At 54.8% G+C, this 27,433-nt stretch overlaps 15 protein-coding genes across 15 annotated transcripts; 5 read left to right on the top strand and 10 right to left on the bottom strand.

Moving 5' to 3' along the window:
- Positions 1 to 140: 140 nt before the first annotated feature.
- On the bottom strand, positions 141 to 746 carry PHYSODRAFT_331554 (hypothetical protein; the record flags this gene model as incomplete). The annotated part of the gene is made up of 2 exons (XM_009528377.1): positions 141 to 506; positions 741 to 746. 2 exons carry the CDS (start codon positions 744 to 746, stop codon positions 141 to 143), a joined length of 372 nt encoding a protein of 123 aa, XP_009526672.1.
- A 264-nt stretch (positions 747 to 1,010) lies between these two features.
- PHYSODRAFT_262524 (hypothetical protein) lies at positions 1,011 to 1,409 on the top strand (the record flags this gene model as incomplete). Its single annotated transcript, XM_009528378.1, has 1 exon — positions 1,011 to 1,409. One exon carries the CDS (start codon positions 1,011 to 1,013, stop codon positions 1,407 to 1,409), a length of 399 nt encoding a protein of 132 aa, XP_009526673.1.
- A 333-nt stretch (positions 1,410 to 1,742) lies between these two features.
- PHYSODRAFT_499668 (hypothetical protein) lies at positions 1,743 to 3,842 on the bottom strand (the record flags this gene model as incomplete). The annotated part of the gene is made up of 7 exons (XM_009528379.1): positions 1,743 to 2,597; positions 2,671 to 2,820; positions 2,892 to 2,954; positions 3,028 to 3,100; positions 3,178 to 3,248; positions 3,322 to 3,432; positions 3,507 to 3,842. 7 exons carry the CDS (start codon positions 3,840 to 3,842, stop codon positions 1,743 to 1,745), a joined length of 1,659 nt encoding a protein of 552 aa, XP_009526674.1.
- Positions 3,843 to 4,667: 825 nt separating this feature from the next.
- On the bottom strand, positions 4,668 to 6,437 carry PHYSODRAFT_500667 (hypothetical protein; the record flags this gene model as incomplete). Its single annotated transcript, XM_009528380.1, has 2 exons — positions 4,668 to 5,370; positions 5,443 to 6,437. 2 exons carry the CDS (start codon positions 6,435 to 6,437, stop codon positions 4,668 to 4,670), a joined length of 1,698 nt encoding a protein of 565 aa, XP_009526675.1.
- A 61-nt stretch (positions 6,438 to 6,498) lies between these two features.
- On the bottom strand, positions 6,499 to 7,938 carry PHYSODRAFT_502530 (hypothetical protein; the record flags this gene model as incomplete). The annotated part of the gene is made up of 2 exons (XM_009528381.1): positions 6,499 to 7,228; positions 7,316 to 7,938. 2 exons carry the CDS (start codon positions 7,936 to 7,938, stop codon positions 6,499 to 6,501), a joined length of 1,353 nt encoding a protein of 450 aa, XP_009526676.1.
- A 1,158-nt stretch (positions 7,939 to 9,096) lies between these two features.
- PHYSODRAFT_285953 (hypothetical protein) lies at positions 9,097 to 9,390 on the bottom strand (the record flags this gene model as incomplete). Its single annotated transcript, XM_009528382.1, has 2 exons — positions 9,097 to 9,110; positions 9,186 to 9,390. Coding segments are annotated over 2 exons (219 nt in total), but the record flags the coding sequence as incomplete, so codon positions are not given.
- A 602-nt stretch (positions 9,391 to 9,992) lies between these two features.
- Positions 9,993 to 12,728, top strand: PHYSODRAFT_560193 (hypothetical protein; the record flags this gene model as incomplete). The annotated part of the gene is made up of 1 exon (XM_009528383.1): positions 9,993 to 12,728. The coding sequence occupies one exon, from the start codon at positions 9,993 to 9,995 to the stop codon at positions 12,726 to 12,728; it is 2,736 nt and encodes a 911-aa protein (XP_009526678.1).
- A 386-nt stretch (positions 12,729 to 13,114) lies between these two features.
- PHYSODRAFT_364761 (hypothetical protein) lies at positions 13,115 to 13,489 on the bottom strand (the record flags this gene model as incomplete). The annotated part of the gene is made up of 1 exon (XM_009528384.1): positions 13,115 to 13,489. A coding segment is annotated over one exon (375 nt), but the record flags the coding sequence as incomplete, so codon positions are not given.
- A 623-nt stretch (positions 13,490 to 14,112) lies between these two features.
- PHYSODRAFT_331559 (hypothetical protein) lies at positions 14,113 to 14,505 on the bottom strand (the record flags this gene model as incomplete). The annotated part of the gene is made up of 1 exon (XM_009528385.1): positions 14,113 to 14,505. One exon carries the CDS (start codon positions 14,503 to 14,505, stop codon positions 14,113 to 14,115), a length of 393 nt encoding a protein of 130 aa, XP_009526680.1.
- A 561-nt stretch (positions 14,506 to 15,066) lies between these two features.
- PHYSODRAFT_502154 (hypothetical protein) lies at positions 15,067 to 15,693 on the bottom strand (the record flags this gene model as incomplete). Its single annotated transcript, XM_009528386.1, has 1 exon — positions 15,067 to 15,693. One exon carries the CDS (start codon positions 15,691 to 15,693, stop codon positions 15,067 to 15,069), a length of 627 nt encoding a protein of 208 aa, XP_009526681.1.
- A 97-nt stretch (positions 15,694 to 15,790) lies between these two features.
- On the bottom strand, positions 15,791 to 18,896 carry PHYSODRAFT_501545 (hypothetical protein; the record flags this gene model as incomplete). Its single annotated transcript, XM_009528387.1, has 7 exons — positions 15,791 to 17,623; positions 17,691 to 17,882; positions 17,949 to 18,039; positions 18,115 to 18,201; positions 18,272 to 18,507; positions 18,579 to 18,745; positions 18,818 to 18,896. 7 exons carry the CDS (start codon positions 18,894 to 18,896, stop codon positions 15,791 to 15,793), a joined length of 2,685 nt encoding a protein of 894 aa, XP_009526682.1.
- Positions 18,897 to 20,199: 1,303 nt separating this feature from the next.
- Positions 20,200 to 20,613, top strand: PHYSODRAFT_314887 (hypothetical protein; the record flags this gene model as incomplete). Its single annotated transcript, XM_009528388.1, has 1 exon — positions 20,200 to 20,613. The coding sequence occupies one exon, from the start codon at positions 20,200 to 20,202 to the stop codon at positions 20,611 to 20,613; it is 414 nt and encodes a 137-aa protein (XP_009526683.1).
- Positions 20,614 to 20,725: 112 nt separating this feature from the next.
- PHYSODRAFT_262469 (hypothetical protein) lies at positions 20,726 to 21,193 on the top strand (the record flags this gene model as incomplete). Its single annotated transcript, XM_009528389.1, has 1 exon — positions 20,726 to 21,193. The coding sequence occupies one exon, from the start codon at positions 20,726 to 20,728 to the stop codon at positions 21,191 to 21,193; it is 468 nt and encodes a 155-aa protein (XP_009526684.1).
- A 1,731-nt stretch (positions 21,194 to 22,924) lies between these two features.
- PHYSODRAFT_389597 (hypothetical protein) lies at positions 22,925 to 24,977 on the top strand (the record flags this gene model as incomplete). The annotated part of the gene is made up of 2 exons (XM_009528390.1): positions 22,925 to 23,072; positions 24,562 to 24,977. Coding segments are annotated over 2 exons (564 nt in total), but the record flags the coding sequence as incomplete, so codon positions are not given.
- Positions 24,949 to 26,239, bottom strand: PHYSODRAFT_314889 (hypothetical protein; the record flags this gene model as incomplete). The annotated part of the gene is made up of 4 exons (XM_009528391.1): positions 24,949 to 24,995; positions 25,073 to 25,242; positions 25,265 to 25,772; positions 25,867 to 26,239. 4 exons carry the CDS (start codon positions 26,237 to 26,239, stop codon positions 24,949 to 24,951), a joined length of 1,098 nt encoding a protein of 365 aa, XP_009526686.1.
- Positions 26,240 to 27,433: the final 1,194 nt, after the last annotated feature.

Consider the following 27,433-nt stretch of genomic DNA (forward strand, 5'->3'; position numbering starts at 1 on the left):
CCACTCCCAACCAAGCTACGATGAAGATCTCTACGATTGCTGCTGCACTTGCCTGCCTCGTGTCGTTTGCGGCAGCCGACCACCATCAACGACGACACGACGCCTAGGTCATCAAGGAGATGCTGGCCCGCTGAATGGACCTACGACGGCGGGGACGCAGAAGCACCAATACCAGCCGGCAAGCCCCTGGTGCCCGAGTTATAGTACGAAGTTCCCATCGTCCCCGACATGGGGGTGGAGTGTGTTGGATTGTTGACATCGTAGCGAGTCGGCAGTGGAGCAGGCGCCATGATCATCGGGTATGCCGCAGCAACAGCTCCAATCGCGTGCCCAGCCGCGGCGGGGTTGCCGGCCATCGCCGAGTAGATGCTACTCACCACGTTGGAGATAACCGCCGGGTTCGTCGCGACGTTCCCCACCGTCCCGCGGTTGTCGGGCTCAAGTTGCTCGAGGATCAGCTTAGCAGCGGCCCGGTTTGCCTCCGGGTGGGTGGTGCTGTTGGTGCGCTGTGCAAGTCACCAAAGCGGGGGATTGAAGTTCAAGCCGAAAGCTTGCGTTTATCCTAATCATATCAATCGAATCGATTTCATTTTGAGTTCTCAATAACGACGATCACCTGTCAGGGCCAACTCAAAGCGTTCGATTTGCATTCGTGGTTGTTGTTGTTGTAGACAGTAAAGCACATTCACAGGAAGGCATTTTGTTCTAATCCAGCGATCGAGGCACCAAACCTTTTGAACTTTCATTTCCCAGAAACTATTGTAGTGAATCCGAGATGTGCGTAGTGAGCGCAGACCGTTCCTTGTTCGTGGGGTTCTGACGCACTTGAACCTGACACTAAGGATTTATCCTTGGTACTTTCGGACTTTTCTGTTTTCCTCAATCCCGTTAGGTTCTGGGACTAGCCGCAATGAGTGAGGCTCAATCCTCTCTCATTGTTCATTTGGACTCCAAGCACTCAAGCCGACCGCCACCGCCCGACTTCCAGCTTTCTCACCGCACCGACCACCATGAAGATGTCATTCGTTGCGATCGCTCTGGCCCTGGCGTACTTCGTGTCGTTCGTCTTTGCGGTCAACCAACCGAGCATCGTGACGTCCCCGGATGAGCGCATGCAGGTCGCCAAGCAGCTCAAGGAGCTCATGTCCCGCAACCCGAGCTCGGTGGACCCGGCTGTCGCCGCCATGTCGACGGAGGACCTCTTCAGTATGCTTTCGGGTCTCATCTCGAACCCGTCGGTGCTCTCCAATGTTGGAAATCTCGTCAAGGCGGCGACCAGCGGCGACATCGGCGGGGTGGCCACTTCTGCGACGGGACTGCTGGGTGCGGCTCTTCCTGCTGCGGTGTCGGCTTTCACCCCTGGGACTCCGGCTGCTGCGGTTCCCATGGCTGCTGCACCTGCGTCGTAGTCGGGGCTGTCAGTCCGTCTCGTGAATTTCTTCTAACACGCGTGATCCATGCAGTGTCTGGTTGAAGGCTACATAATTGAATCGTGCTCGCATCTTTTTAATCGTTTTCAACAATCAAGTGTTTGTGTGGCCTCGGGTCACTCTTGAACATTGTCTTAGTCTTTTATAAGTTGCATGATTGTGCCGTAATGCTGATGCTGTCATGATTCCCATCGTTTTGTGTCAATGGGGGCGAGTGAGGAACTCGATTTGTGTGCTATAGAGGGCGTGTGCACCCGGAGGCAGTTCATATTATCGTTTTCAAGTTAAAAATTTGCAGCTTGTCTATCTTTCTTAGGCAGTAGATTCAGGAAGCTGCACCTCGACCGTCTCCGGCGCCACAGGATCAGCGATGGGCTCTTTGGTCAGATCAGTCCGCATCGACTCAATCTTCTGCAGTGCCTCCTTCGTGACCGGCTCAATAGTGTTCGCTCCAGCACTCGACACACTGCGGCGAGGAACGACAGGCTCGGCGTCGGAGGCACCCGATAAACGGCGGGCTCCCACATCAGAGGTGCGTCTCTGAGCGAGTGAAGCTCTGCTCGCCTTGCCACTGAGGCTGGTGGGCAGCTTCATCATCTTGACGAAGTCGTCAAAGTTGATCTTGCCGTCCTTGTCCGCGTCGGCCTTCTTGATCATCTCCTGACACGCTGCAATGTCAAAGTGCTGGCCCAGAAGCGCCTTCAGATCCTCCTTCGTGATGGCGCCACGGTGAGAGCGATCCAATACGTGGAAGGCAGAAAGCAGCAGCTCCTCATCCGCCGCGTCTTCGGGGCTCAAAGTAGCGGCAATGAACTCGAGGAGGTTGATGCCGTTCTCGTTCTGCTGGTCGAGCGCGGTGGCGATCTTCTCCATGTCAAGCTGGAAGCGCATGAGAGCTGGCGCCATGTACAGCTCCTGGAGTGTCAACTCGCCGTTGTGGGCCACGTTGAGCTCGTTGTACACAGCTGCGTGAAGGGAAACTCGCGCCGACGACATGCAGAATGCCACAGCTACAAGAGCTGCTCGCTGGAAAGGCGTGTAGTTGCAGAAAGCTTTCACGCGCGGAATGAACTCGTCGTACACTTCAGGTAAGATGGTCTTCTCGTTGGACTTGATCCACGGGTGAGCGAGGACCTCCGCGGCGGTGAAACGATCTGTCGGTGTCGTCTGCATACAGAGGGAAGGATACTAACGTCAGTTAATGGGCCACGTGCAAAGGTAGAGGTTTCCTATCACGTACGTGAAGGAGCTTGTGGAGCATTGCCTTGGCTTCTGGAGAGACTGCATCCCATTCCTTGCCAGCGTAAGAGACTTCGCCTGCGAAGATGCTCTCGACGAGTTCGTCCTCGGTGTCGCCGTAGAACGGGGCCTTGTTGCTTAAAAGCATGTACTGAATCGGCGCACAACCCCATCGCCGTCAGCAACTACTCAGCGTGATAGAGAACACTCGCTTCAGCTTACCATGATCACACCCAGGCTCCACATATCACATGACTCCCTGTAGTTGCCCTCGAGCACTTCCGGCTGAAACAACCACACGAATTAATTAATCCATCGGAATCAACAGAAAGTCTGAGCAGAACGGGAGACTACTTACAGCCATGTACACAACCGAGCCCAGAACCTTCCGCATACTAGCTCCCATCTTGTAGAGAGTGCTGGCGCCAAAACTGCAGGAACGAGATATTAGAAAGTGAGCTCGACTGACACGTAACGCGCTGGAATTGAAAGAGGTGGAGTGTCGTACTCGCAAAGTTTGATGTGGCCACCGTTGTCCAAAGTTTCAACCAAGATGTTCTCGAGCTTCAGGTCGCGGTGCTGCAACAAGAACCAGTGTGAGTTTTGGTTTTACCTGATTGAACTTGGTGACAGGCCACGATATGGTACTTACGCAAATGTTGCGCGAGTGCAAGTACTGAATGACCGACGCCAAGTTCCGCGTGATGTCCTTCACTTCGTCCTCCGGGAACTCCTTGCCGCGAGCTTTCACGCGGTCCAGTAGCTGAAACAAATCGTCACCCAGTTATAACCAGTCGAACACCAACATCTTATCGTCAAGGTCGGGCGAGTGCGTACCGTGCCGCCAGGGCTGAGCTCCATGATGATGTAGAAGTGGTGGTCGTCCTCGAAAGTCTCGAGCATGCGCACGATGTTCGGGTGGTGCAGGACTCGCAGGATGTCCATCTCCCGCTCGAATTCGTGGCGCTTGCTGCCAGACTCGAACCTCACGGTCTTCATCGCGTAGTGCTTGTGGGTCTTGAGGTGCTCGACCTTCTCGACGACACCGAAGGCTCCTCTGCCCAGCTCACCGAGGTTGCGATACACGTCCATCCACGGCGTCTTGTGGTGCATGCAGAGCTTTGTCTGGAACATGTTGGGACGGATCGCTTCGGACGACTGCGCGCAGCCCATGGTTGCTTCTCAACGCTTTGGTGCTTTGGGGGGTTTCAGTGTTCGGTGTTTCTGCTTCTGGAGAAACTTGACAATGACCAGCCTTCAGGTTCCTCACAAGCGGGGGAGGTCTCAGAATAGCAGCTTCGCGTGTCTAGTTCAAACCGCATCGCATCGCAGACCCGACACTTCGCACAGCCAAGAAAGCTGCTTGGTACGCCAAGAGGAATAGCGGAGACGGAGATAATAAGGCAACCATAAAACGCTCGAGGGTTCTACTTGGGTAATATGGCGGCGGCTGATGCAGCGGGGACGATACGTCTTATCACTGAAGGTTTCACACGAACACTCGCATCTCGACCTACACACAGTCAAATTTAACACATGGACATGCCACTACAATTTGCTTTTAGTCGAATACTCACCTCATTCAACGCCGTTGAGGGCTCCCGATTATGGTATTTTTATTTATGGATGGTCCATCTGACTCATAAATAATGGCATCAACCCTACAAGTCAGATGCATAAATAATGTAATGTCGACAATGATCATAAACAATTATTTCTCGAATTTTAGACTGAACTTAACTCTCTTTTTGTATTGAAGACTCTACATTTAGAGAAATATTTTCAAGGAACAGTTATTTCTAGGCCATCCCGACATAAATAATTTATGGATGAGCCCAACCGACTGCCATAAATAATCAATAACAAAATATTGACATTATTGTTTTTACCATGCCATAATCGGGAGCCCTGTTGAATCAACGGTACCAGGGCAATTGAATTTTAGTCGTTGACAGTCGCACCAGGTACCTCGGAGTTGCTCTGATCGCCTCAGACCTTTCATAGTGTCAGGAATTTTTGCAGTAGCTTGGAGAGTTGGTGCTGTTGCGCGTTCTCAACTAGTCGCAGAGAGTTTGGTATTGGTGTTCCCCCCGATATCCTTGGTACATTATTCGCAGATCGAATAGTTGGCAAAGGTACAGCCTTCTCCGAAAGCTTAGAGAATGGCGTGCATTGCTCCCACGTGCGAAAGCCAAAGCGCACTTCCTCGACTTGTGTCACGATCTCGATGAATGCAGCCTTGTCGATCTCCTCTTTATCACGCGACGCGCCCGAGTAGAACTTGAAAAACGCTCGTAGCACCTCCTCATGCTGGTAGCAAAACAAAGGGCCGTATAAGGTGCTGAGAGCGCTGCAAAATCCTGCTTGGAAGTCCATTACGTGCTTGCGAATACGATTCGAGGGCTTGTAGATCCGTAGCCCCCACTTCTGGAACGCCTCCTCTACGGCCATAAGTCCCGTAGCTGGTGCCACGACGCGGTTGTACTTCATCACAGTCGCTTGTCCCGCCATAAGCGGGGAGAATTTCCATTTGTTGCGTAGTTGGCGGCACAAGTGGTGGAAGTAGTGGCTGACCAAGCGTAGCTGCAGGGCATCGGCGTACGTCAAGTAGGAAGCGATTGACTCTGCACAATGAACGGGGACGGCTTCAAACTGACCCACGCGCACGCGCTTCTCCGTGGGAAACGCTGCCACCAAGCAGCTCGCCACGTCACGTGATGGATCGACCTGAACTTCTTCGGTGCGAGCCCCAGTGGTGGGCGTTTGGCTTGACTTGCGCGTCTTGCTTAGTGTCGATCTCGCAACGACGACCAGCATGTTCGAGCACACAGTCATCGCAGTCGGGCTGCTTGACTGGAACAATTGAGCTGTGTTGACAACGTGAAGACATGCACCGACATCCGAGAAGACCAGAAGCTTTCGCCTCCCAGCGTCGCAAGCGATGACCTCTCCGTGGAGTCCCATGACAATATCCGACAGTTTGTCGAAGATCGAGTAGACTACAGGCCTCAGCTCTGTAAAATCCGTTCCTTCGGGCATAGTGCTGAGGTCTGGCGCTGGCCCACGCCGACTTCCCCACTCCAAGAGAGGTTTGCCCGCCGTGGAGAACCGCTGGATGCGTTTGTTACCTTCATCGCACACAAACAGATCGCCGAAAGCATTGACAGCGAGCGCACAGGGGTCAACGAGATCGCCCAGCTTCCAACCGTATCGACCCACAACCTGTACAACGATCCCAGTGAACGTCATGACCTGAATACGGTGGTTACCGGAATCCACAACGGCGATATACCCTCGCGGGGTGAACTTCACGTCCGCGATGGCCCGAAACTCGCCACGCGCAGTGCCCGACCGCCCGATCACGTGCTCCAAGTCGCCACTGCCCGAGAAGATCTGGACGCGGTTGAGTTTCCCGTCCGCTACGGCGATTTCTCCTCTCATGTTCACAGCCACCGCAACGGGGCTAAGGAACTGTCCTGGCGTCGACCCGCGACTGCCAATGGCCATCATATTCCCGTCCGCTTCGCTGTTTAACGTCATTTGAAGCTGACCTTTGTCGTCGGGGTTGAATGCAGCGCCATAACTGCGAACGCAGCATTTAACCATGTCGCACGCCAGCAAGCACCTGGTCAACGGGTTCCAACAAACTCCGCGCGACGACGGTACGCTGCACTCAGCCCCGCCAAACAGCGTCTTCTTCACGATAACACCGCCTCGCTCCAGAGTTCTGTAGTCTCGACCACAGATCGGCTTTACCTTCAACTCCATTGGACTTGGTTGATAATTGATAAAGTTAGTTTATTTCTGCTGGTTGGCATGGGATGCGGCCTCAAGCTTCTAGTTCCCGACCGTCTGAGTGGAGCTGCACGCTGTCATACGCCGCTGCCGTGCTCTTTCGGGAGATAAAACCAAGATATACTGACAGCACGAGGATGCAGACAGCGCAGAGTACCATGTTGACCAGGAAGAGCAGCGGCCACGACGCCAACAAACTCGGCAGGAACGGCAGCACCATGCGCGCGATAGACGCAGAGGCGCCGAAGACCCCCATGAGCAGACCCTGAGGCCTCGAGCCAAGGACCTTCGAGAACGCTGACACGACCACCGCGGATGCTAGCGGACAGCCGATACTCCACACGAACACCTCAGCGGCCACGAAGATGTTGAACTGCTGCTGGGAATGGGCCTCGTCGATGTCGTCGCTGCGTTCGTTGATGACGTGCATGTCCGCGCACAGCGTGAGCAATATCGCGTTGCCTACCAGCAGCATCGCGAAGCCGAAGATGAGGAAGCCGACGTCGGAGATTTTCTTGCGCAAAATCTGCACTGATCCGTAAGAGATCAGTCCGAGGAGGCCGACCATGAGGTAGAACGTGGAAGCGTCTTGCGTCGCCTGGACCGAGTCTTGCTCTGCTGCTGTGTTGCGGTTCGTCATCTCCAGAAAGAGCGGCACGTTCACCGTCTCGAAGATGGAGAGGATGCCTCGCGCGTTAAAGTTCAGGAAGATAAACACCAGCATGCCGACCGTCACGGCGCGGTCGGGCAGAGCGGGCCCAGAACTTGGCGCAGCCGTCGCTTTTTCGTCATCTTTCTCATCCACAGCTATTGTCAGCACCTTCTCGGCCGGTTTAGTGGTAGCTGGCGACGGAGCTGCAGTCGCAGTGGGGGATTCCGGTGCGTCGTCGCGAGTAACCGAGTCATCGTAGATGATGTTGTTGAAGACGATCGTGATGAGGTTCAGCGCGACCAGCAGAAATCCCGGGGCGGTGAAGCGGTTGAACTGCAGCAGGTCGCCCGCAATCTTCACCTGTGCGTCTCCAACGACGCTGCCCAGCCCCGGCGTCAGCGCGTACGCTAGGAACACCACTGTCGCAAACAGCGTGAAGTACTGCAAGCGCTGATCCACCCTCGTAAGCATGGCGATGTTCGCTCGGCAGACGCTGCGGTTGCCGGCACCAAACCCAATAACAAAGCGACTCAACGCCAACAGCGTTCTGCTGTGCACCGACGCGCTGTACGGCAGCACGTACATCAGATTCCCCACCACTGCGCAGCACCCCGCCACGTTGTACAGCACGCGGAAGGACGTGCGGTCGCAGAGCCACCCGAACAGCAGCGACGAGAAGAACCGTCCCACGCTGAAGAGCGCCGTGAGCAGCGCGATGTCCTCCAGCCCCCCGCCGAGCTCCTGCACGTACGTGAACAGCGTCGGCAGCACCAGCCCGCGCGCCGCCTCCGCCCCGAACTCGGACAGGTGGATCAGCACCATGTGCGCGTACCAGGACCGCACTCGCCGTCGTCGATCGCCATCACCCCGAGCTGCTGGCAGCTCCAACTCTTTCTTCACTCTATCCGCCGACTCTGCATCAATTGAGACCGTCGATGCAGCAGCTATTGCGCCCATGGCTGCAACTTTGTCAAGTGGCCACGGCGTGCCATGATGGCGATCGTCCAGCAGGAGCTTCACGCTGCGTTTGACACCCCAAAGACGTACAGTGCATGTCAAAAGTTCAGCCCCCTAGTCCCACTCCTCAGATTTTAATCCAATCATGTCGCAGGCCCATCCTCTTCTGCATCCCATCAGATTCCACGCCAGTCAGTCATTCGTGAACGGACCCCCCCTCCGGAAGGACGCAACAGTGGGTAATTCCCAAAATACGGAGTGCTGGGGAAACTTTTGACATTTTCAACCTTTTGCGACCAAACACGGAGTTGTGGGAAAACTTATTCCCGAGACCAGCCTATAGAATCGTAGAGGTAGCCTTCACTGCAGAAAACACCAGAGACTCAAGAGCCCACGTGCTGGTGCACGCCGCTAATGCACGTCGAAATCGGCCATTGCTATCCCATTCAGACTCAGTGATAGAAGTGGGATTCTTTGTTGTCCACGTAGACAGCAGAGAACGTAGGCGGTGAAATCCGTCCTCCACAGTCCCAAACAGATCGTCAAGAATCAACTGCTTGCCACGGTAGGTCTCCTTCAAAGGTATGTCCGCGCCCGATAGGGCCTTCACCTGATCCACAATCGTGCGCCCCGACACATTAGGGTCCGATGCCACCAATGTACGAATCGATTCCATAGATCGCAGTTGCGATGCCGCAATTTTAGACCGGCCGCTGCACATGTTGTGTTCAAGGTTGCATTTGCTAATGCGATAACCCCGCTGAGAATTGGACTGTGCACGGCACGCAGCAACCTCAAAACGACAGAGGTCATCTCCTTTGCACTGGTAGCGAAGGTAGGCTCCTCCAGCAGCAGTTGGATCCAGACGCACAGATTTCCCTGTACTTGAGGCAAAAGACTTAATTGCCTTGGTACAAGCACGTTGAGAACCAAACCACTGGCCGACCGATATGAAGGATGTATCACCTGCACTGTTCACACCTTCAACACCTTCCATCGCCGGGAAAACAACCCGAGCTACCCTCAGACGATTTCACCTTTTTGCGTTTTGAAAACAATGGCAAAGTGACTTGAACACTGGACATTTCTAGAAATGGAATTGCTATATTTACCTACACGCACGGTTGTGCCCTCGATGTACCACAGCTCGGCCACGGGCGTCCCGCGCTTCACGCACTTGGTGTACAGCAGCTTGACCGTGCCCTTGGTCTTCGGTAGCTCGTCCACGGGGGCCATGGTCTTCGGGTCCAGCAGCTCGGCCACCGTCGTCGGGCCCTGCACGCCCTTGGGCTTCGGCAGCTCGTCCACGGGGCCATGGTCTTCGGGTCCAGCACGTCCTTGGTCTCCAGCAGCTCGCCCTCGGTGTCCAGCGTGCCTACAATGGCCACGGAAATCGTCTTCACCACGCCCTTTGTCTCCTGCAGCCACCAGCGTCTTGGTGGCCAGTAGCTCGCCCAGGGAGGCCACGGTCGGCGAGTCCAGCGAGATCAGCAGCTCGCCCACGGTCGTCGGGCGCTGGTGGCCAGCAGCGAGCCATTGGTGGCCAGCAGCTCGCCCAGGGAGGCCACGGTTGGCGAGTCCAGCGAGTCCCTGGTGTCAGTGTCCGGGCCGAGGTTCGAGCGCACCACGCCCTCCTACTGCAGCAGCACGGTCGTGGACAGCAAGGCACCGGAGGGTGTGCCGTCCATGATGGCGGCGACTGCCAGCGTCTTCTCCAGCGGCGCGTCCGGAGCGGCGTGCACCAGCACGTGGGCTCTTGAGTCTCTGGTGTTTTCTGCAGTGAAGGCTACCTCTACGATTCTATAGGCTGGTCTTGGGAATAAGTTTTCCCACAACTCCGTGTTTGGTCGCAAAGGTTGAAAATGTCAAAAGTTTCCCAGCACTCCGTATTTTGGGAATTACCTCGCAACAGCACCAATATGGACTGCACGTCGCCGTCGATGCTGATCGGGGCCAACTGGCCCAAGGAGGTCCTGGAGCACCCGCTGTCGCTGGACGGCGACGCGTTCTCGCTCTCGTCCGCCGCCGAGTTCAGTCACCTGGACCACCGCAATGGCGCGCGCAACGTGTACAAGTTCGGCGGCACGTCCGTGGGCAGCCCCGCGCGGCTCTGCGGCCTCGTGCGCATCGTGCGCAGCGAGCGCGAGCGCGTGCTGGCCGTCGTGGTGTCCGCCATGGGCCACACGACCGACTACCTGCTGGAGGCCGTGGCGTTTGCCGCCAAGGGGGACGCCGAGAACGCGCTCAAGGTCGTGGACAAGCTGCAGGCGCTGACGCTCACGAACGCCCACGACACACAGAAGGAGCTGGAGGTGGAGCACGTGGAGGACATGACCGACATCATCGTTGAGCACTTTAAGCCGCTGCGCGAGCTGCTGTTCGGTATTTGCTTGCTGCAGGAGCAGACGGCTGCGGCCACGGACACCGTGCTGTCCTTCGGCGAGCGCATCAGCGCCACGATTGTGGCCAAGCTACTAACCAAGGCCGGCGTGGAGGCCTTCTACCTGGACGCCAGGGAGTGGCTCACCACAGACGACACCCACGGCTGCGCCAAGGTGTTCTTCGACGAGTCCAAGGAGAAGCTGCAGCAGTTGGCGGCGCAGTGGAAGCCCAACACGCTGCCGGTGATCACGGGCTTCATCGCGCGCACACGCAGCGGCCGCACCACGACGCTGGGACGTAACGGATCCGACTACACTGCTACGCTGGTGGGGTCTTCGCTCGGCGCCGACTACGTGCTGATCAACACAGACATCTCCGGTGTTATGACTGCGGACCCGCGGATCGTGGACCGCGCAGTGGCGCTCTCCCACTTGAACCACCACGAGGCTCTGGAGCTCGCGGTGTACGGCACGCGCATGTTCCACGCGCGCACGATGGTGCCGCTGATTAAGGGCGATGTGACCATGCTCATCCGCAACACAATGGACCCCAACGGCCACGGTACGTACATCAGCGGCGTCGGCCGCTCAGGCACGCGCGAGACGTGCACCACGTCGCTGGAGAACCTGGCGATCATCGAGGCGCGCACGCGCATCCTGCAGGACGGCAGCAGCGACCCTCACCAGCAGGAGAACATCGGTGCACGCGTGACGAAGGTGCTGGAGGAGCTCAAGATCCCCGTGTGGCTGTCGATCCGCGGCGCTCACGGCCAGGCCATCAGTGTCGTGGTGCCTCGCAGCGCTGAAGAACAGGCGTGCGCAGCCATCAACGCCGAGCTGAGCGCTGAGATCGAGTCGCACGAGGTGGACCCTCTGAACTCCGAGTCACCTGTGACTATGCTTTCCGTCGTGGCCGAAGACTTGTCCAAGGTTCCTTACAACCAGACCAAGTTCTTCGGAGCCCTCGCTGACGCTGGCATTGAAGTGCAGGCCGTCGGTCAGGGCACTAGCTCACGATCGCTGAGCTGTGTCATCCGCGGCGCCGACACCAAGGTGGCTGTGCGTCGCGTGCACGACGCCTTTAACGTGGACTACCTCGTCACCAACATCGTCCTGCTGGGCTGCAACCACATCACGCTGGGCGTGGTGCGCCAGCTCCAGAAGCAGCAGGAGCTGTACCGCTTCCAGCACAAGGCGCGCGTCAACATCGTCGGCTTCGGCTCCAACTGCTGCGACTTCATGTACAACCCCAAGGGCTTCACGTTCGAGGAGCTCATCGCACGGCTGGAAAACTGCAAGAGCGACAACGCCGTGGTGTCTGCGGCTTCCCCATCCAGTGCAGCAGCTCAGTACGCTGGCGCGCCGTCGCTCGAGCAGCTGGATCAACTGCAGGATCTAGCCATCCCTATCCTCGTCGACTGCTCCGGCCAGGCCAACACCAAGGACCTCTACTCAGTGTGCATCGAGCGCGGCATCCACGTCGTGGCTTCCAACGCGCGCTCGGTGAGCAGTCTTCCGCCTACGTCGTCGCGCGAGAGTGTGGCCACCACGCGCTCCAAGACTGGGCGTACGTTCTTCATGTACACGTCCACTATCGGCGCCAGTCTGCCGGTGGTCGACACGCTCGGCAACATCCTGCGCACTGGTGACCGCGTACTGAGCATCGAGACGTCACTCAGCGGCTCGATGAACTACGTCGCCAACAAAGTCATGAAGGGCAAAAAGCTATCGGAGGCGGTGGGTGAGGTGCTACGCAAGGGCTACTGCGAGCGCGACCCGCGCGAGGACTTCATGGGTACGGACATGGTCTCCAAGATCGTGGTACTGGCGCGCGCTCTCGGCGTGCACATCAACCCGAGCGCCGTTCGACTGGAGCCGCTGATCCCGCACAGTGTGCTTGATACTATCTCGTGGTCGAGCGAGATGGAGGTGGAGGACATCGTCTCCGGCCTCGAGGCGCACGACGAAGCCTTCCGGGACAAGTACTACGTGCCCGCAGTGGCAGAGAACAAGCGTCTGCACTACGTCGCCTCCATCGACCTGGCCAAGTTCCCGTCCATCCAGGCCAAGATCCAGCCCGTGCTCGTTGACGAGGACCACCCGGCCTACTACACCAAGGACAACGAGATCGCCTTCGGCTTCTCCTCCGTGCAGTACCCCAACCCGCTGGTGCTCAAGGGCTCCGGCACCGGTGCCGCTGCTAGCGCCACCGGCGTCCTCCGCGACGTGCTCACGATCCTCAACTCGCTCAACGGCAAGAACGTCCACGTCTAAAGAGACGACGCGGATGAATGGAGTGCAGTATGACTGCAAGCTGCTTGTTCATTTCAAGTGGCACCTTCCACCGACCGACTCGGGACACACTTCGGGTGCGCTCGGCGTGAAGGGCTTTCGTATTCCATTCCAACCAATGTGCATATAAACTACTAATACATGTACACCGATGCTTGTAGCAGCGTGCCAAGCAACAAAGGATTCCGAGTTGGAACGCAACGTGGTTGATTGATTGTTGAAACTTTTAGGTGAACGCAGATCGACTTCCGACTCCTACGTCTTCACTGTCGATGGCATGCCTAAGCCGACGTGGGGGCAACAGCAGGAGACATCCTGGCCGTCATTGGGGCCGTCGCGTAAATCGGCGCCATCGGGATAGCAGGACCAGCAGCTGGAGCCGTGCCGGCCTTCGCCGCCACTGCCGCCGGGAACACCGCACCCAGTAGACTCGTTGCGTGACTAGTCATCGCACCCACGTCGCCGCTGGTTGCCGCCTTGAGGAAACCCGAAGCGTGCGTGAGCACCGCCGGGTTCGAGACGAGACCCGACAGCGTCTTGAAGAAGTCCTCCGTCGACATGGCGGCGATGGCCGGATCCACCGCGCTGGGGTTGCTCGAAATCACCTCCTTGATCTTCTTGGCCAGCTGCATGCGCTCGTCGGCGGACATCGCGGCGTCCATGGTCGTCGGTTGGTTGGCCGCAAAGACGAACGACACGAGGCAGACCAGCGCCAGAGCGATCGCGACAATGGACATCTTCATGGTGGTGGTCGCGGAGAGGGGGTCGGCTTGGGTGCTTGGAGTCCGAAAGAGGAATGAGCCTCAGCATGCTCGCTTCCGACGATAAGTTATCGTCGATAACGAGATCGAGGAAAACCCGGAGAACTGTCAGCGTGGAAATCCCCATGTGCTCTCGAGGATAAATCCTAACGGTCCATGACGAGTACTCTCTCGGAAGAGACCCCCATGAGCAATAGCATCAACTCTGTGCATTTTGATAACGTCAGTGTTGCTAACGTACAAATGAATGCTTGGATGAGCGAGTCGATGTAAAGTACCGATGGAAAGCTTCCCATTCTACTGCGCCCTCTCTTTTGGTGCCTCCACAGCGAAGTTTTGGCAACGTGGAAACATTCTTGCGCCTGCTTTGTTACTGTAATTGGCATCAACCGATGGACTTCACTTACCTAGCAAGAACAAAAACTGCATCCGCTTTTGACGTTGGAAACGCTAATGTCGATTAAAGGGTTAAGAGTTAAAATGAACGCATTCCATCGGTTTGGACTCCGATCTTCAGGACTGCGCGAGCCGTTCAGACATCTTCAGCACGATCACGGTAAGCTGGGACAACTTCACCAGCACACACATTGAAGCTTGGTCGGCGCTTACGACGCAGGCGCAGCAGCCATGGGAACCGCAGCAGCAGCACCCGCAGGGGCGAAAGCCGATACCGCAGCAGGAAGCGCCGCGCCCAGCAGTCCCGTCGCAGAAGTGGCCACCCCACCAATGTCGCCGCTCGTCGCCGCCTTGACGAGATTCCCGACATTGGAGAGCACCGACGGGTTCGAGATGAGGCCCGACAGCATACCGAAGAGGTCCTCCGTCGACATGGCGGCGACAGCCGTATCCACCGAGCCCGGGTTGCGGGCCATGAGCTCCTTGAGCTGCTTGGCGACCTGCATGCGCTCGTCCGGGGACGTCATGATGCTCGGTTGGTTGGCCGCAAAGACGAACGACACGAGGCAGACCAGCGCCAGAGCGATCGCGACAATGGACATCTTCATGGTGAGAAGCGGGGAAATCGGGGTAGCGGCGATCGGCTTGAGTGCTTGGGCTCAGTTCTCGAACAGCTCGATCGACCAGAGTCCAAATGAACAATGAGAGCGGAATGAGCCTCACTCTTTGCGGCTAGTCCCAGCTCCTAACGGGATTGAGGAAAAAAGAAAAGCTCAGGATAAATCCTGAGTGTCAGGTTCAAGTGCGTTAGAACCCCACGCTCTGCGCCCTCTACGCACGCACTACAACAGTTTTCTCGCAACGTGAGCTGCCCAAACTTGGGCAAAACGAAACTTCAAAATGTTTGGTGCCTCGGTCGATGGATTAGAACAAACTGCCTTCTTGTAAATGTGCCTTACTGCCTACAGCAACAACAACCAATGCTCACGGATGCGATTCGAACGCTTTGAACAAACTTCCTGGAAGGAAAGCCTCAATTTTTCCGAGTTCAAAGGAAATCGCTTCGATTGAGATGATTAGGATAAACGCAAGCTTTCGGCTTGGACTTCAATCCCCCGCTTGGGTGACTTGCACAGCGCGCCGACAGCACCCGCTGAATGGATTTACGACGACGGGGACGCAGGAGCACCCATATTAGACGGCAAGCCCCCGATGCCCGCGGTGTTGTACGGAGAAGTTCCCATCGTCCCAGACATGGGGGGAATGTAGCGCGTCGGGTTGTTGACGTCGTAGCGAGTCGGCAACGGAGTAGGCGCCATCACCGCCGGGTAAGCTGCAGCGATAGCACCAATCGCGTGCCCAGTAGCCGCAGCCGGGTTGCGCGTCATAGCCGAGTAGATGCTACTCACCACGTTGGAGATCACCGCAGGGTTCGACACGACGGCCCCCGTCGTACCGCTGGTGTCGGGCTCGAGTTGCTCGAGGACCAGCTCAGCAGCGGCCCGGTTCGCCTCCGGGTGAGTTGCCAGCATCTCCTTGATAACATCGGCGATCTGCACGCGGTCGCTCTTGGTCAGGCGGATGTTGCTCTTGCTCACGACCACCTTGTTGTTCTTGGCGTCGATCGAGTTGGTGATGACCCCGGCAGGCACGACGACCGACGTACCGCGGAGACCGGGGGTCATCGCCTGGTTGGAGGTCATCATGCCAAAATCCATGGTGGTCGGGTGATCGGCAGCCACGGACGACACGAGGCAGGCGAGTGCAGCAGCGATCGCAGCAATCTTCATCGTAGCTTGGTACGTGGAGCGAGGAGTAGCGACTTGAGTCTTCGTGTCCAATTGAACAATGAGAGAGAGAGAGAGAGGGAGTGGTGAGGAGTGAGTTCTACCGCAATAATCGAGGAAAACAGAGAGAAATTTGAGTGGAAATCTCTTGACGATAAATCTTAGCCTTCAAGTTCAAGTGCGCCAGGCTTTCCTTTAGTCTAGGAGATAATTGATCCGGTCGAGTCGTAGCGTGGTGGGGAGGTCTTGTCGACGAGGAGCTGCTTTCAGCTTGATGAGGAACTGCAGGGCTTCCACCCAGTCGCTGCGCTTCGTTTTCTTCACTTCCGGGCTCTCTCCATCGGCAATCTGAAACACAAAGCACGACAATACATGTAGCGTGAGTATTAGGCACTCCACCACCATTATGCCAAACTACAGCACCCACCTCGAGATCCAATGTTCGGTTCTCTTCGTATTCGACCGAAAAGCAGTGAGGAGCTCGCGCTGGTTGCTTCGCACGGTCAAACACTCGCGTGTCTTGACCGATGCACACCCGCACAATCGACCGCGTGGGGATAGTCGCTTTTGGTACAGAGCTGTTCACCTTCCGGTAGTTGAGGTATTCCAGGTCAGCCGAGCACCATACAAAGCGCACGTGCGGCCTCCCATATCGTCCGTACTTGACGAACAAGCTCCCATTGCGTAAGAGTTCCATCCTCTTACGGATCAAGTCGCTGCCAGACTTGCGCGGAGGCGCAACGGGGTTTTTCACCCCGTCAGTGGTCAAAGCAGCACCTCGAAGGGTAGTAGCCTTCTCATCAGTAGACTGATCTTCCTCCGAGATGCTTGGATTGCTGTACTCTGACCGCTTAGAACTTTTCCCATTTCGTGACGAAGACTCGAGCTTTGAGGCTGGAGGTTGAAGACGTGAAGCCGAGGGTCGGTCGTATTCGTGACTCTCCGATGCCTCGCTGTCATTTTCACTATCGCTTCCGCTGTTGGACGGATCGCGATCTCCCGAGCTCCCACCTCTCGCACTAGCTGACGATCGCCTGTGCGACGGCTGACGCTTACGCAGCGCTCCAGTGTGAGACTTTGACCGCGGGATGGAAGTCTTCGGTTCGCCCTCGAATCGTTGGGCCTCTGCAACGCTCTGAATCTGTTCCTTCAGTAGCTCAGCCTCGCGCTTTTGCTCCAGCAACCGCTGTTCCAGTGCCTCGACAGTCCGTGTCTGCTTGCTCATGAGCTCCTGCAATTCTGCGGCAGTGTTCGAAGCGAAAAAGGTGTTTTCCTTGAGGACTACGAGACAACCGAGCGCTGTAGCCATCCCCAACTCTCGGATTCCTTGAGCGACGGCCTCGTACAGTAGTCGCGCTTCCTCGAATTCGCCTACACTGCGGGGTTTATCCAGCTCCTCACGTGGCAGATCTCCTGTGAGCAGCAGTCTCTCCACGATCTCCTCGCACTGCATCCAGTCCACCCTTCTGCCAGTTTGGTCGGACCGATCTCGAGCACTTTTTGCGGCTGCTATTGCCGCCTGCGTCTCTTCTTGAGCCAACGTCAGACGTCGCTCCCATTGCTCCTCCTGCTTAGCGAAGTGAAGAGCTTGTGCCTTCAAGTCGTTTTCAAGCTGCACGGCGCGAGCCTGCAGCTCGAAGTTCGTGGCTTCCAGCTCCGCGTTGAGTTTTTCCACTGCCTCTAGACGCTTCTCAGTGTCCACTTCACTGTTGACTGCGATATCGACCGCCACTTCGGAGCAGCGCTGCATAAAGCGACAAGTCGAGATGGACTCGTCTATAAAGTCGTTCTCAGGGTTCAGCGTCGCGATGAAGACGGACTTGCAATTGCCACCGAGACTGCCTCGTAAGACCGACGTGAGCATCGAGTTGCGGTACGGAATATGGTACGTTCGTGAGACGGTGTTGCGTTTGCTTCGTAGCGATAGGATCACCTACAAATGTACAAAGATTATAAGGTGAATTTCATATGTTGGGCAAGCTATCACACTAAAAGTGTACCTGTTCCAAGTGATGAAGAGAGAGGTTGATGTGTTTTCCCTCTGAGCGCATACGCTGCGTGCCATCGCGTTTGTAGACGCGCTCGGAGCCTGCAAGATCGACCAGGTGAAGCTTCGACGTCACAATCATATCCGAATCAACAGGCCGGGACTCGATCATGACACTGAAGATGGAATGCGAGCGGGATGAAGCCTAAATACAGAATTTACCAGGCTTCAGCAGAAGGGAGATGCCGTGAATAAACTGCTGTTAGTGTACCTGGTTCATGGGGGTGTCACTCGTGACGCGGTTCATGTTGCCAAGGAAGAGCAGATTTAGCGCTTCTTCCTCGGAGACTGCTTCAAAAACACTAGAAAGCGAGTCAGATGCTAATGGTACATCTCACCCCACCACTATCACCACGAATTACAGATAGTGGGCTTACCCCAAATTTCTGAAGTGCATATCTCCTTCGTCATCGTCCATGAGTAGAACTTTCGTCCACTCCTCGATTGGTCGGTCAGTATGTGATCTACACGCATTATGGTTCAACTTTAGTACGAACTCGCATTGAAAGGTGGAAAATGGTCGGTAAAACTTACCGGTCGAGCAAGTCGTAGACGTTTTCGTTGTAGATTTCGAGGTACGAAATGTAACACGAGTAGCGCATGTTGGGTCTCTTCTCAAACTCCTCAAAAATCGTCGAGAGCACGCGAGGGATGATTCCTCTGTCTGCATAATGCTCGCCTCCTGTAATCGTGTACGTTTTACCCGAGCCAGTCTGTCCATAGGCGAGGATGGTTCCGTTGTAGCCATCCAAAGCACTATACACGATGTCCTGCATTTCCCACCACCAACAGTATCTATCACCATAAAGCCTCATATCTTGATGTTGACTTTCATACGTACCAGGCAGACTTCGTTGAACACTTGTTCTTGCGAGATACTTGGGTCAAACACGTCGTTGAAGTGGAAGTCGAGTCCGTCGCGCTGTTTGAGGTGCATTCGAGAATCGTCGTCGTCTGAAGGCGGGAACGCTATGACAGTCCTGCTGAACCGACCGTCGTCTACTCGGTCTAATAGGAGAGCAGCAAAACATTAGGAATACTTTACACCAGTAAGTACAACTAAAACGAGAAGAAGTGTACCGAGATCGAACTTGGCACAGTCATGTCCACGTCGAGGAGGACGCAGACGTGCGTAGGTGCCAATGTGCCACTTCACCATCGGCCTTCAGCACCTCAGCGAGCTGCGCTATTGCCCCTTTTGCCGACTTGATAGAGGACGCCAACCAGGTGCAGGTCGTTTCCAAGTTTAGTTGAGACTGATTTGAGCATCAAAAAGGGAAGAGGGGGTAATTTTAGTTGATACGCTTTACCTGGAATCTCGACTTAGAACTACACGAAGAGCTTAGTCTATGTTGGTACACTAGTATGCGATGGTAAGAGCGCGGTGAACTTCCTCGTCGGCAATGACCTGGATAATTTAACACGAGTGAGTGAGATGGGGCCAAAAGGGAGCCTTCAAAAAGCTTGATCAACACCTACCTGGCTGAAGTCGCTGAACAACACTCCACTTATACCCGCTTTCGTTTGCTTCATGAACGGTGCCAGCTGAATCTCCAAGTCCCGAAAGATTGCCTTCTGCCTAGCGGCGTTCGACCGCGACACCATCGAAATCACCCTCAAAAAGTCATCAACAGTCGCGCACCCTTTGTTATCGAGGTCGTAGACGTCGAAAAGCACTATTCATACGCAAGCACCGACCACACCAAAAAGAGCCATGAGCCCCCCTCCAACACCGCGAAAGAGTAAATTACTTCCCTCGGGCTGATTGATGTGCAGGCTGGAACGAACCTTGTCGCTTGAGTCCAAGTGTCTGCTTGACACTAAACACCGCCAGAAGCGTCACAAATGCGCTGATGCTCACCAAAACGTCGGCAGTATCTGCATTCTTCGACCTTCCCACTTCAATCCCCTGTCGCTGTAAAACCAACAGAGCTACGAGCGGTACGAACGGTTGCGCTCGCAACTCCGGCATCTGAAGCACCACCTTGAGCGGCAGTCTCAGCTCTCGACTCGTATCATCCGCCGGTATCAGCTGCACGAATCTCTTCTTAAGCCGTCCGAGTTCCTGCCGCGAGACTACAAACTCATCGTGAGCATTCTACCAAGTTGAACGAAGCCCCCCCCCCACCTTCTTTACTTACACGGCTGCAGCAGCCCAGATGGATACTTCAGCAACACCTCCCCACTCTCCAGCAGCGCCAACCTCTCCCGAACTGTCAGTGGCTTCACCACAGCCTCACCCCCTCCACCCGAAGCTTTACGCCGTCCAAACATGCCACGTTCTGCTCAACATGAGTGCAACAGCTTCAACTTGCGCGTCGCTTCGCGTCCAGCTCCCTCATTGGCTGAAATCTAAAAATAACCTTCACTCACGTAAAATTCCGCCGATTGACATGGTATCCATTCAGTCTTCAATTTACCGGATACCCCTCACTACACCTTACTCCGCTCTACCCCCTTCCATGGCCGACTCCAAGCCGCTGTTCGTCGTGCACCGCGGCTCGTGCCATTGCAAGGCCGTGCAGTTCGAATTCGACGCCCCCAGCGACCTGGTGCAGACCGAATGCAACTGTTCCATCTGCAGTATGAAGCGCAACGCCCACGCGATCGTGCCCACGTCGCGGTTCCGCCTGCTGCAGGGCCAAGAAAACCTCACGCTCTACACGTTCAACACGCACCAGGCCCAGCACCTCTTCTGCAAAACGTGCGGCGTGCAGGCCTTCTACATCCCGCGCAGCAACCCGGACGGCTACGCGGTCACCGTCGCCTGCGTGGACCCGGCCACCATCACGAGCGTCACGACCGAAAGCTTCGACGGCCAGAACTGGGAGGCATCATTTGAGGCATCGAACATCGCCAGCTACTCCAAGGAATAAGGGGGCTAGTGACTGAGTTTTCAACTTCGATACGGAGGTTTAGTACGTTAGTACGAGTTGAAAATGCAGATATCCTGCCGTGCTATCATACGCTTGCCAATTCACTTGACCAATGGCGCCGACTCGAGCGGGGATTTTAACCACGTCGGGCAAGGTGATCAAGTTCGATGCGCCAAGTCGGACGTGTGTGACGTTCTCGTCGTGTAGTGGTTGGGAAGCAGCTGAGAAGCTGTTGTATGCGCGCGTGCCGGACGGACAGAGCGTCGCTTTCTTCCGGGAGGAAGACTGTGCAGGCAACTTTGTCTTCAACAGCGACGTGGGGAAAGCCTTCGGGAATGAAATTGTCAAGGGCGACAAGGCGGTCGTGCGGTCGTTCATATTGGCGAAGTACACGACGTACCCAGTGAAGGGGATCGTCAGCATGTGCCGAGACGAAAGTGCATTGGTGTTGAAGGCGACGGAGGGAAGTGACGACGACATGGAGTGGACGATGAGCTCGAGTGCGACTAACGGTGGAAATCTATCGACAAATTGGTTTGACCCTCTCTCGGAGGGAGGTATTGCAGTTGGTGACGCTTGATCGAGTACTCCCTACAGACAACGTGACAAATTAGTTTACACTATGCAATATAATTCTTTTATGTTTCCCTTTAGGTGACGACTACGCATTAGAGACATTTCGCAGCAGGGATTATATTCCCATTCCCGCACAAAGCAACAAAAAACGGGCTCCACCAGCCCTCGGTAGAGAATTAGAGTTAAGGTGCTTGACCAGTTTACCGCAATGTTTGACTTTTTCCGCGGAAAAATGGTCATAACTTTTTTTCTAGACATCCTCTCAGAAATTTAAAAATATGCCGCAAATCTACAGAAACTCGCCTATAACATGGTGATCTTGTCGTGGTTCTAGTGTTTTGCAAGCGAGCTACCTGCATCAAGGCGAAGTGGGTCCTCCGACGTTAACTAGACCTAACCTCAGCTCAATAACGTTGCAATAACAAGAATAACGTCGCCCAAAAAATAAATGACGCGTAAAATACGTGACAACCAAATCCCTCATTCAGGCCGGATTTTCCCTCAGGATTAAAATACTCATTTGAAGTGAGGGTTTACCTCGATTAATTTCGAACTTAAACGGAAAGAAGCTGTACTTTAGGAAAAGAGGGAGAATCTCAGCCCTCCATTTCAGAAAACCAGCTCGGACCTCCTGGAAACATTACGATAGCCCTACGCGCCCGCTGTTAAAGGGTGGGGCAAGCCAAGCGACTTCACGAATTACGTAAGTTTGACCTTGCTTCTTACAGGTGTGCATTAATGTTGCTTGTTATATGTGCATTAACTTTGGTAATTTGTTATTGTTTATTTGGTAATGTATTAAGGCTGTTAAGGAGGCGGCAAAAGCGGCAGGATGCCTCGTACGGGCAAGCTGAACGCATTGGCATCGGAGATGGTCAAGCTGCGAGAGTCTGCCCCCCCCCTCCCGCGAATACTAAAGGTAACGTTGCTCTGCGCTCTATTGTCTGCTAATGCTGCTCTATGATTGATAACACTACTTCATTAATATTTATGTCTCTATGTTGTTTTGACGTTGGTATTCAGCTTCAAGCCGCGGGACGACAAGGACATGCGGGCCGAGAGGGAAGTCCACATCTAGCAGAGTACCGATGTTACCAAACCACTATCATCGTCCAGGTCCCTGACATAATGGCTGCTGCTTCGCGTTGCTTGTAATTATGTTCTGTAATTTCCGTACACCTATACGATTGTCGTCCTAAACGTTTGCGAAGCATTTGCGCCCAAGCGCTTAGGTTTAATCGAATGAGGTCGACACTATACGAAATATCGCTGAGTACTAACGTTGCTTCTCAATAACGTTGCATTATGATTAGCGTTGCCCCTTGGCCCTTGTGGTGAAAAACGTACGCACTTTGGTGAAGAGCGTACAGATTTTGGCTCTTCCTGTAACACATTGCGCGTTTTCTGCAATGGGGGATGCTTCGTCATACAAACCCCAATATGTTTCGCTGCGCTAAACTGGCCGGCGCTCGTCAAAGCTTCCTGGTCTTTCCTTGATGCAGGTAGCTCGCTTGCAAAACACTAGAACCACGACAAGTTCACCTTGTCAGAGGCGAGTTTCTGTAGATTTGCGGCATATTTTTAAATTTCTGAGAGGATGTCTAGAAAAAAGTTATGACCATTTTTCCGCCGAAAAAGTCAAACATTGCGGTAAACTGGTCGAGCACCTTACAGAATTGGTGGCTTTGAAGAAAACTGTCCTCACAACGAGATCAGCAAGCTAACAACCATGGGCCCGAAGCGGCGCAATTTCTCCGCGGAGGAGGACCTCGCACTTCTTCGCCAGGCGCTGAGCAATCGCCCTTTTCTAAAGGAACGAGGCAAGACAATGGCTGCATGGGACGCTCTTGCCGCTCAGCTGGTAAGTGATGCAAACTTCTCTCGTAGGGCACTCCCTAAGATCAGCCCCTACTACGCTTTTTGACAAAACTTTAGTCCGACACAAATTTACATTTGTGAATTACAATCTTGACCTAAACTGGGTAGTGTTTGCGGATGCCCTGCACGAGGCCGTCAAGGTACTGGCACTTCGGGACAGTGCCGTTGAAGTACCAGGACTTCCACAGGTACATGTCTAGGTACTGGTCCAGGCGCTCCTTGGGGACGCCGCGCATAGCCTTGATGTAGCGCTTCACGCGCACTTCCCACGTCCCTTCAATGCGGTTCGTATGGGCCCCCGTCTTGGGGTCACCGAAGAACTTGTCGTGGTTGACCCACTTGTGGGTGTAGTTCTTGCCCTTTAGCCACTTGTTGTTCTCCAACGTATGCTTCCCGTTGACAGAAACATACGAGGAGTACTGGTCGGAGATGATGGTCGACCCGGCCATGATATGCTTGCCGATGAGAGGAGACAGCGTCTTCTTTTTGCGGTCGGGGTCGGTGATGATGCCGAACCACCGCCCCGTGGCCCGATCGACACCGCCGAAGAGCCAGTAGTCCTCGTGCTGCTTGCCGCGCCCGAACTTGGACTTCTTCTTTAGGCTCGTCTCGTCGATCTCGACGGTGTGGCCCACGCCGCCGATCTGTATAAACATAGTTAGCACATATGCCACATATTGTAGTCGAATATTAGGTGTACATACCATCATGCTGCACTGCAGCATCTCGGCGGAGCAGATGTCGCGGCAGAAGCCGTACCAGTCGATCGCCGTGACGTCGGAGATGCCCAGGAACTGCTCCGCGGTTCCGACGGGGATGTCCGACGCCCAGAAGAACATCAGGCGCAGCACAATGCGGTACGCTAGCTTGGTGCCGTCGAAGAAGGAGCCTTTCTTCAGGCTGAGCTCCTTGTCCGGGTGGCCGCTACGGCGGCATCGCCAGCGGCGGTCCTCGTCCTCCGTGCCGCGTTTGTACACGCACAGGTTCATGGGATAGTCGCAGTACTCGCATGTCTTAGAGGAGGCGAGGAGGCCGTGACGCATTAGGAAGCTCACGGCCGTGTCCTCGCTCGTGGTCGCCGCCATTATGTTGTCGAACGTGAACGAGGACACCGCCGGATCCGCCACCGCGTACGCGTACGGCGAGTTGTACACGACGGGCTCCTTGGGCGCGGTGTTGGGCGGCGCTCTGGATGCGCGCACGCGCTCCGACCGTGACGCGCGCTTGCGTGGCGCGCGTGCAGAGCGCGGAGCCGTCTTCGAGGATGATTTCTTGGCTGGGGCCATGGTGCGTTGCGTGTCTTGGGGCGGGGGCACTTTTTCGAAAGTGATAGTGTTTGGGTTGTGGCGGCATCGCCGTGGGCGCGAAAAGTGGGGGCGCTCCTCGGGTTCACACGAGTACGCGCGCAACGCAAACTTATACATGGGTGCACTTAATATGTAATTTGTGTCGGACTAAAGTTTTGTCAAAAAGCGTAGTGGGGGCTGATCTTAGGGAGTGCCTCTCGTGGCAAGCTGAGCGGCAAGACGGCTCAAGCGCGTTTCGACAAGCTGGTGACGCAGAAACGTCAGCAGAATGCTGCTGCGTTAGCTGCGTCTGGCGTCGACGAAGAAGAAACGGAGAAGGACGTCTTGCTGGACGAGCTTATTGCTCTCATCGATGACCATATCGAAGCCGTGGCTGCCGAGAACGACACCGCCAAGCGCAAGCGCGATGCAGATGAGGAGGCGTCACTAACGGCTCGCCGCCTAGCTATGGAGAGCCTGTCAGCCGGCGATCCTCCTAAGAAAAAGAACAAAGAGGACGAGATGAAGGAGTTCCTGTTGGAACTGAAGAGGATGGAGGCCAAGGAGCAGAATGAGCGTTGGGAGCAACAAGCCGCTACACGTGCTCGTGAGCGCGAAGAAGACTGGGCTTTCTTTTTGAAACTAGCTGAAGTATTCGGAAAACACTTTAGTAAGCCCCAAAACAAGTAGTTTGTATTGGTCGCTTAGTAGCTAGCTACTTAGATCTAGATACTCCGCTAGCGATGGCGGCTTCAAATAAAAATACTTGCTGATCTCGTTCCCACCGTAATAGCAGCAGTGGCAATTTGTGAGCAACATGCACACATTTACTAGCTTACCAATTGGGCTCTGGCGCAGTTTAAGCTTCTTCTTGTAGTCAATATGCCCACTGTGTCTTGAGAATAGAAAACTTCCACTCGACGGATTCGCGAACGGAGCTCATAGCTGCGTTGAAGGCTTGCTCTCCAGCTGTCAATTGCGCTTTCTTAAAGCCTGATACGATGAAGCGCTGTACCCCGTATGCGGGATCGCCGTACAGCAAGAAGTCGACAAAGTTGGACTCTCTAGCCTCCAAATACTCTGTAAGCTTGATTTCCCTTAGTAGTGTGATGTCGTGCCGCTTGCCCTCGATGGACCTCCAAAAGTGGATGGTCAGTCCATCGGGGACGACCACAGCCTGGTAGTTCAGGCAGTGTACTCGCTTGTGCCCCGAGTACACCTGCTTCTGCAAGTTTTCGCGGTGCCCGGGCCTCGGAGACGGGCGGCAGATCGGGTTCTTGGTCCCGTCAATGAAACCAAACACATTGTGCATTGGCGCACCCTTGTCATGGATTGCTTGCGCATATCGACGTATATTCTTGCTGCAAACGGTCTTCTGAAAGTAGATCAGCTCTTTGAAGCGCTCATACAACCAGATCACTAGAACAAAAACACACCTAACATAAATAGTCAGATACCTTATACATTACGGCTTTTATTAAGTCGCGTAGGTCCAACAAAGTATACGACGTACTCAAATGAGTGCAAATGCGGCTGATGGCAGCTTCCGAGCGGCCAAACTTGGTCAGAACATCGTAGTTCCGTCGTGGGTAGCTTGTGCGATAGAGGAGTATGCATAGTGCCTCTGTGCGGTGCAGCCTGTCGCGATAAGCGGTGATGACATACTCAGGTAGCGCAAATAGCTCCACGAGCTGGTAGATAGCCGCTCTCTCGAACCTAAAGTCCTTGACGCAGTTGACATCAGACTTGCTGCTCAACACGAAGCGGATTGAGGGGATGATGGGGCGCTCGGGGCGCTCACGGTGCTCGTTGTTCGCTAACAGCAGCAGCAGAGCAGGGCCGACGTCGACAGAGCTGCTTGCAGCAGCCAGCACAACAGTCTCCATTGCGAGGCAATATCGTGAGTGCCGCAGCAGCCATCCGATGGACATATCATTTTTGAGGGGCAATGCTTGTGGGAAAAGAATTAGAGTGAAATGCGTTGACTAGAGTTTTCTTCACCATTTCCACAGAGCTCTGTGGGGATGGGAAATGCAAACTGCGAAAACTCTCTATTCTATAATACCATCTACATGTACAAAGTACATGACTGTCTGTCTTGAGTTCGGCTGGAACTTAGGGGGTAGTTGTTGTGGTCATAGATTTTCTAATTTGCAGCTTCAAACTATTGACTTTCCACTTCCCTTTTGCCAAGTTTTGAATTTCGACGCGGGAGCTCAGCTCCCGCGTCGAAATTCTGTACCTCCGAGCTGGAATTCTGACTGTGGGCTTGTTGGTGAGTGCTTCTACGATCTCACTTCCTGCACAGAGAACACGGAAGCGGAAATACCCAACAGCAGCGAGTTCGAGATGAATCCTACCTCTTCTTGCCATAGGGCACCATCAGTGGGACGTGCCTGCCCAGTTGCAAGTTTGTTGAACAATGACCGAGGCAGCTCCAGCTGCAGGGCCGGGTGCAGTCGACATAGGTGCAACAAATACAATTACAAATGGAAGTGCTTCCGGTCCGGCGAAACGAGGAGTATTGAGGTATATCGAGCGGAAGTGGACCGATCTACAAGTCGAACGTCAGGGCGCGTACTCTATCGAGCATCTCGAGAGTCTGAACTTGTACTGAAAGACCACGTCACGCACGCGGGTTGTTCTGGTATGCGTCCTCTATCCACTTCCTTCGCTGCTGATAGCTCTGGTGGTGGAATGTTTGCCGTTGCGGTCGCCGTCAGAAGGGTGGAGAGCGAACTGGGTCTTCTGGATTCGTTTGTTGCTGGTTAGTGTCATTGTCGGGTTCGGCATCAACTCGATGATGGTCCGGTTTATTCCGGGTCTCAACTTCACAGTCGCCAAGAGATTGACTTGTGCAATCGGTTGTGGTGTCTTGTTCGTGGGGACTTGTATTCTGGCGGTGAGTGAGATAGCTTTCCCGGTGCCGCTTATGATGCAAATTGGCTCAATCCCCATTGCATTTTACTCTCTACTCATGAATTTGCTTGTTCTGGAGTCAGCTTTATTTGCAAAGGACTCGCCCTTAAAAACCCATGCCGACAGGTATAATCGCTTTTTCCCGTCAATCATGGCGCTAT

Source organism: Phytophthora sojae (genome assembly GCF_000149755.1).
Source record: "Phytophthora sojae unplaced genomic scaffold PHYSOscaffold_4, whole genome shotgun sequence".
Taxonomy (NCBI): Eukaryota; Oomycota; class Peronosporomycetes; order Peronosporales; family Peronosporaceae; genus Phytophthora; species Phytophthora sojae.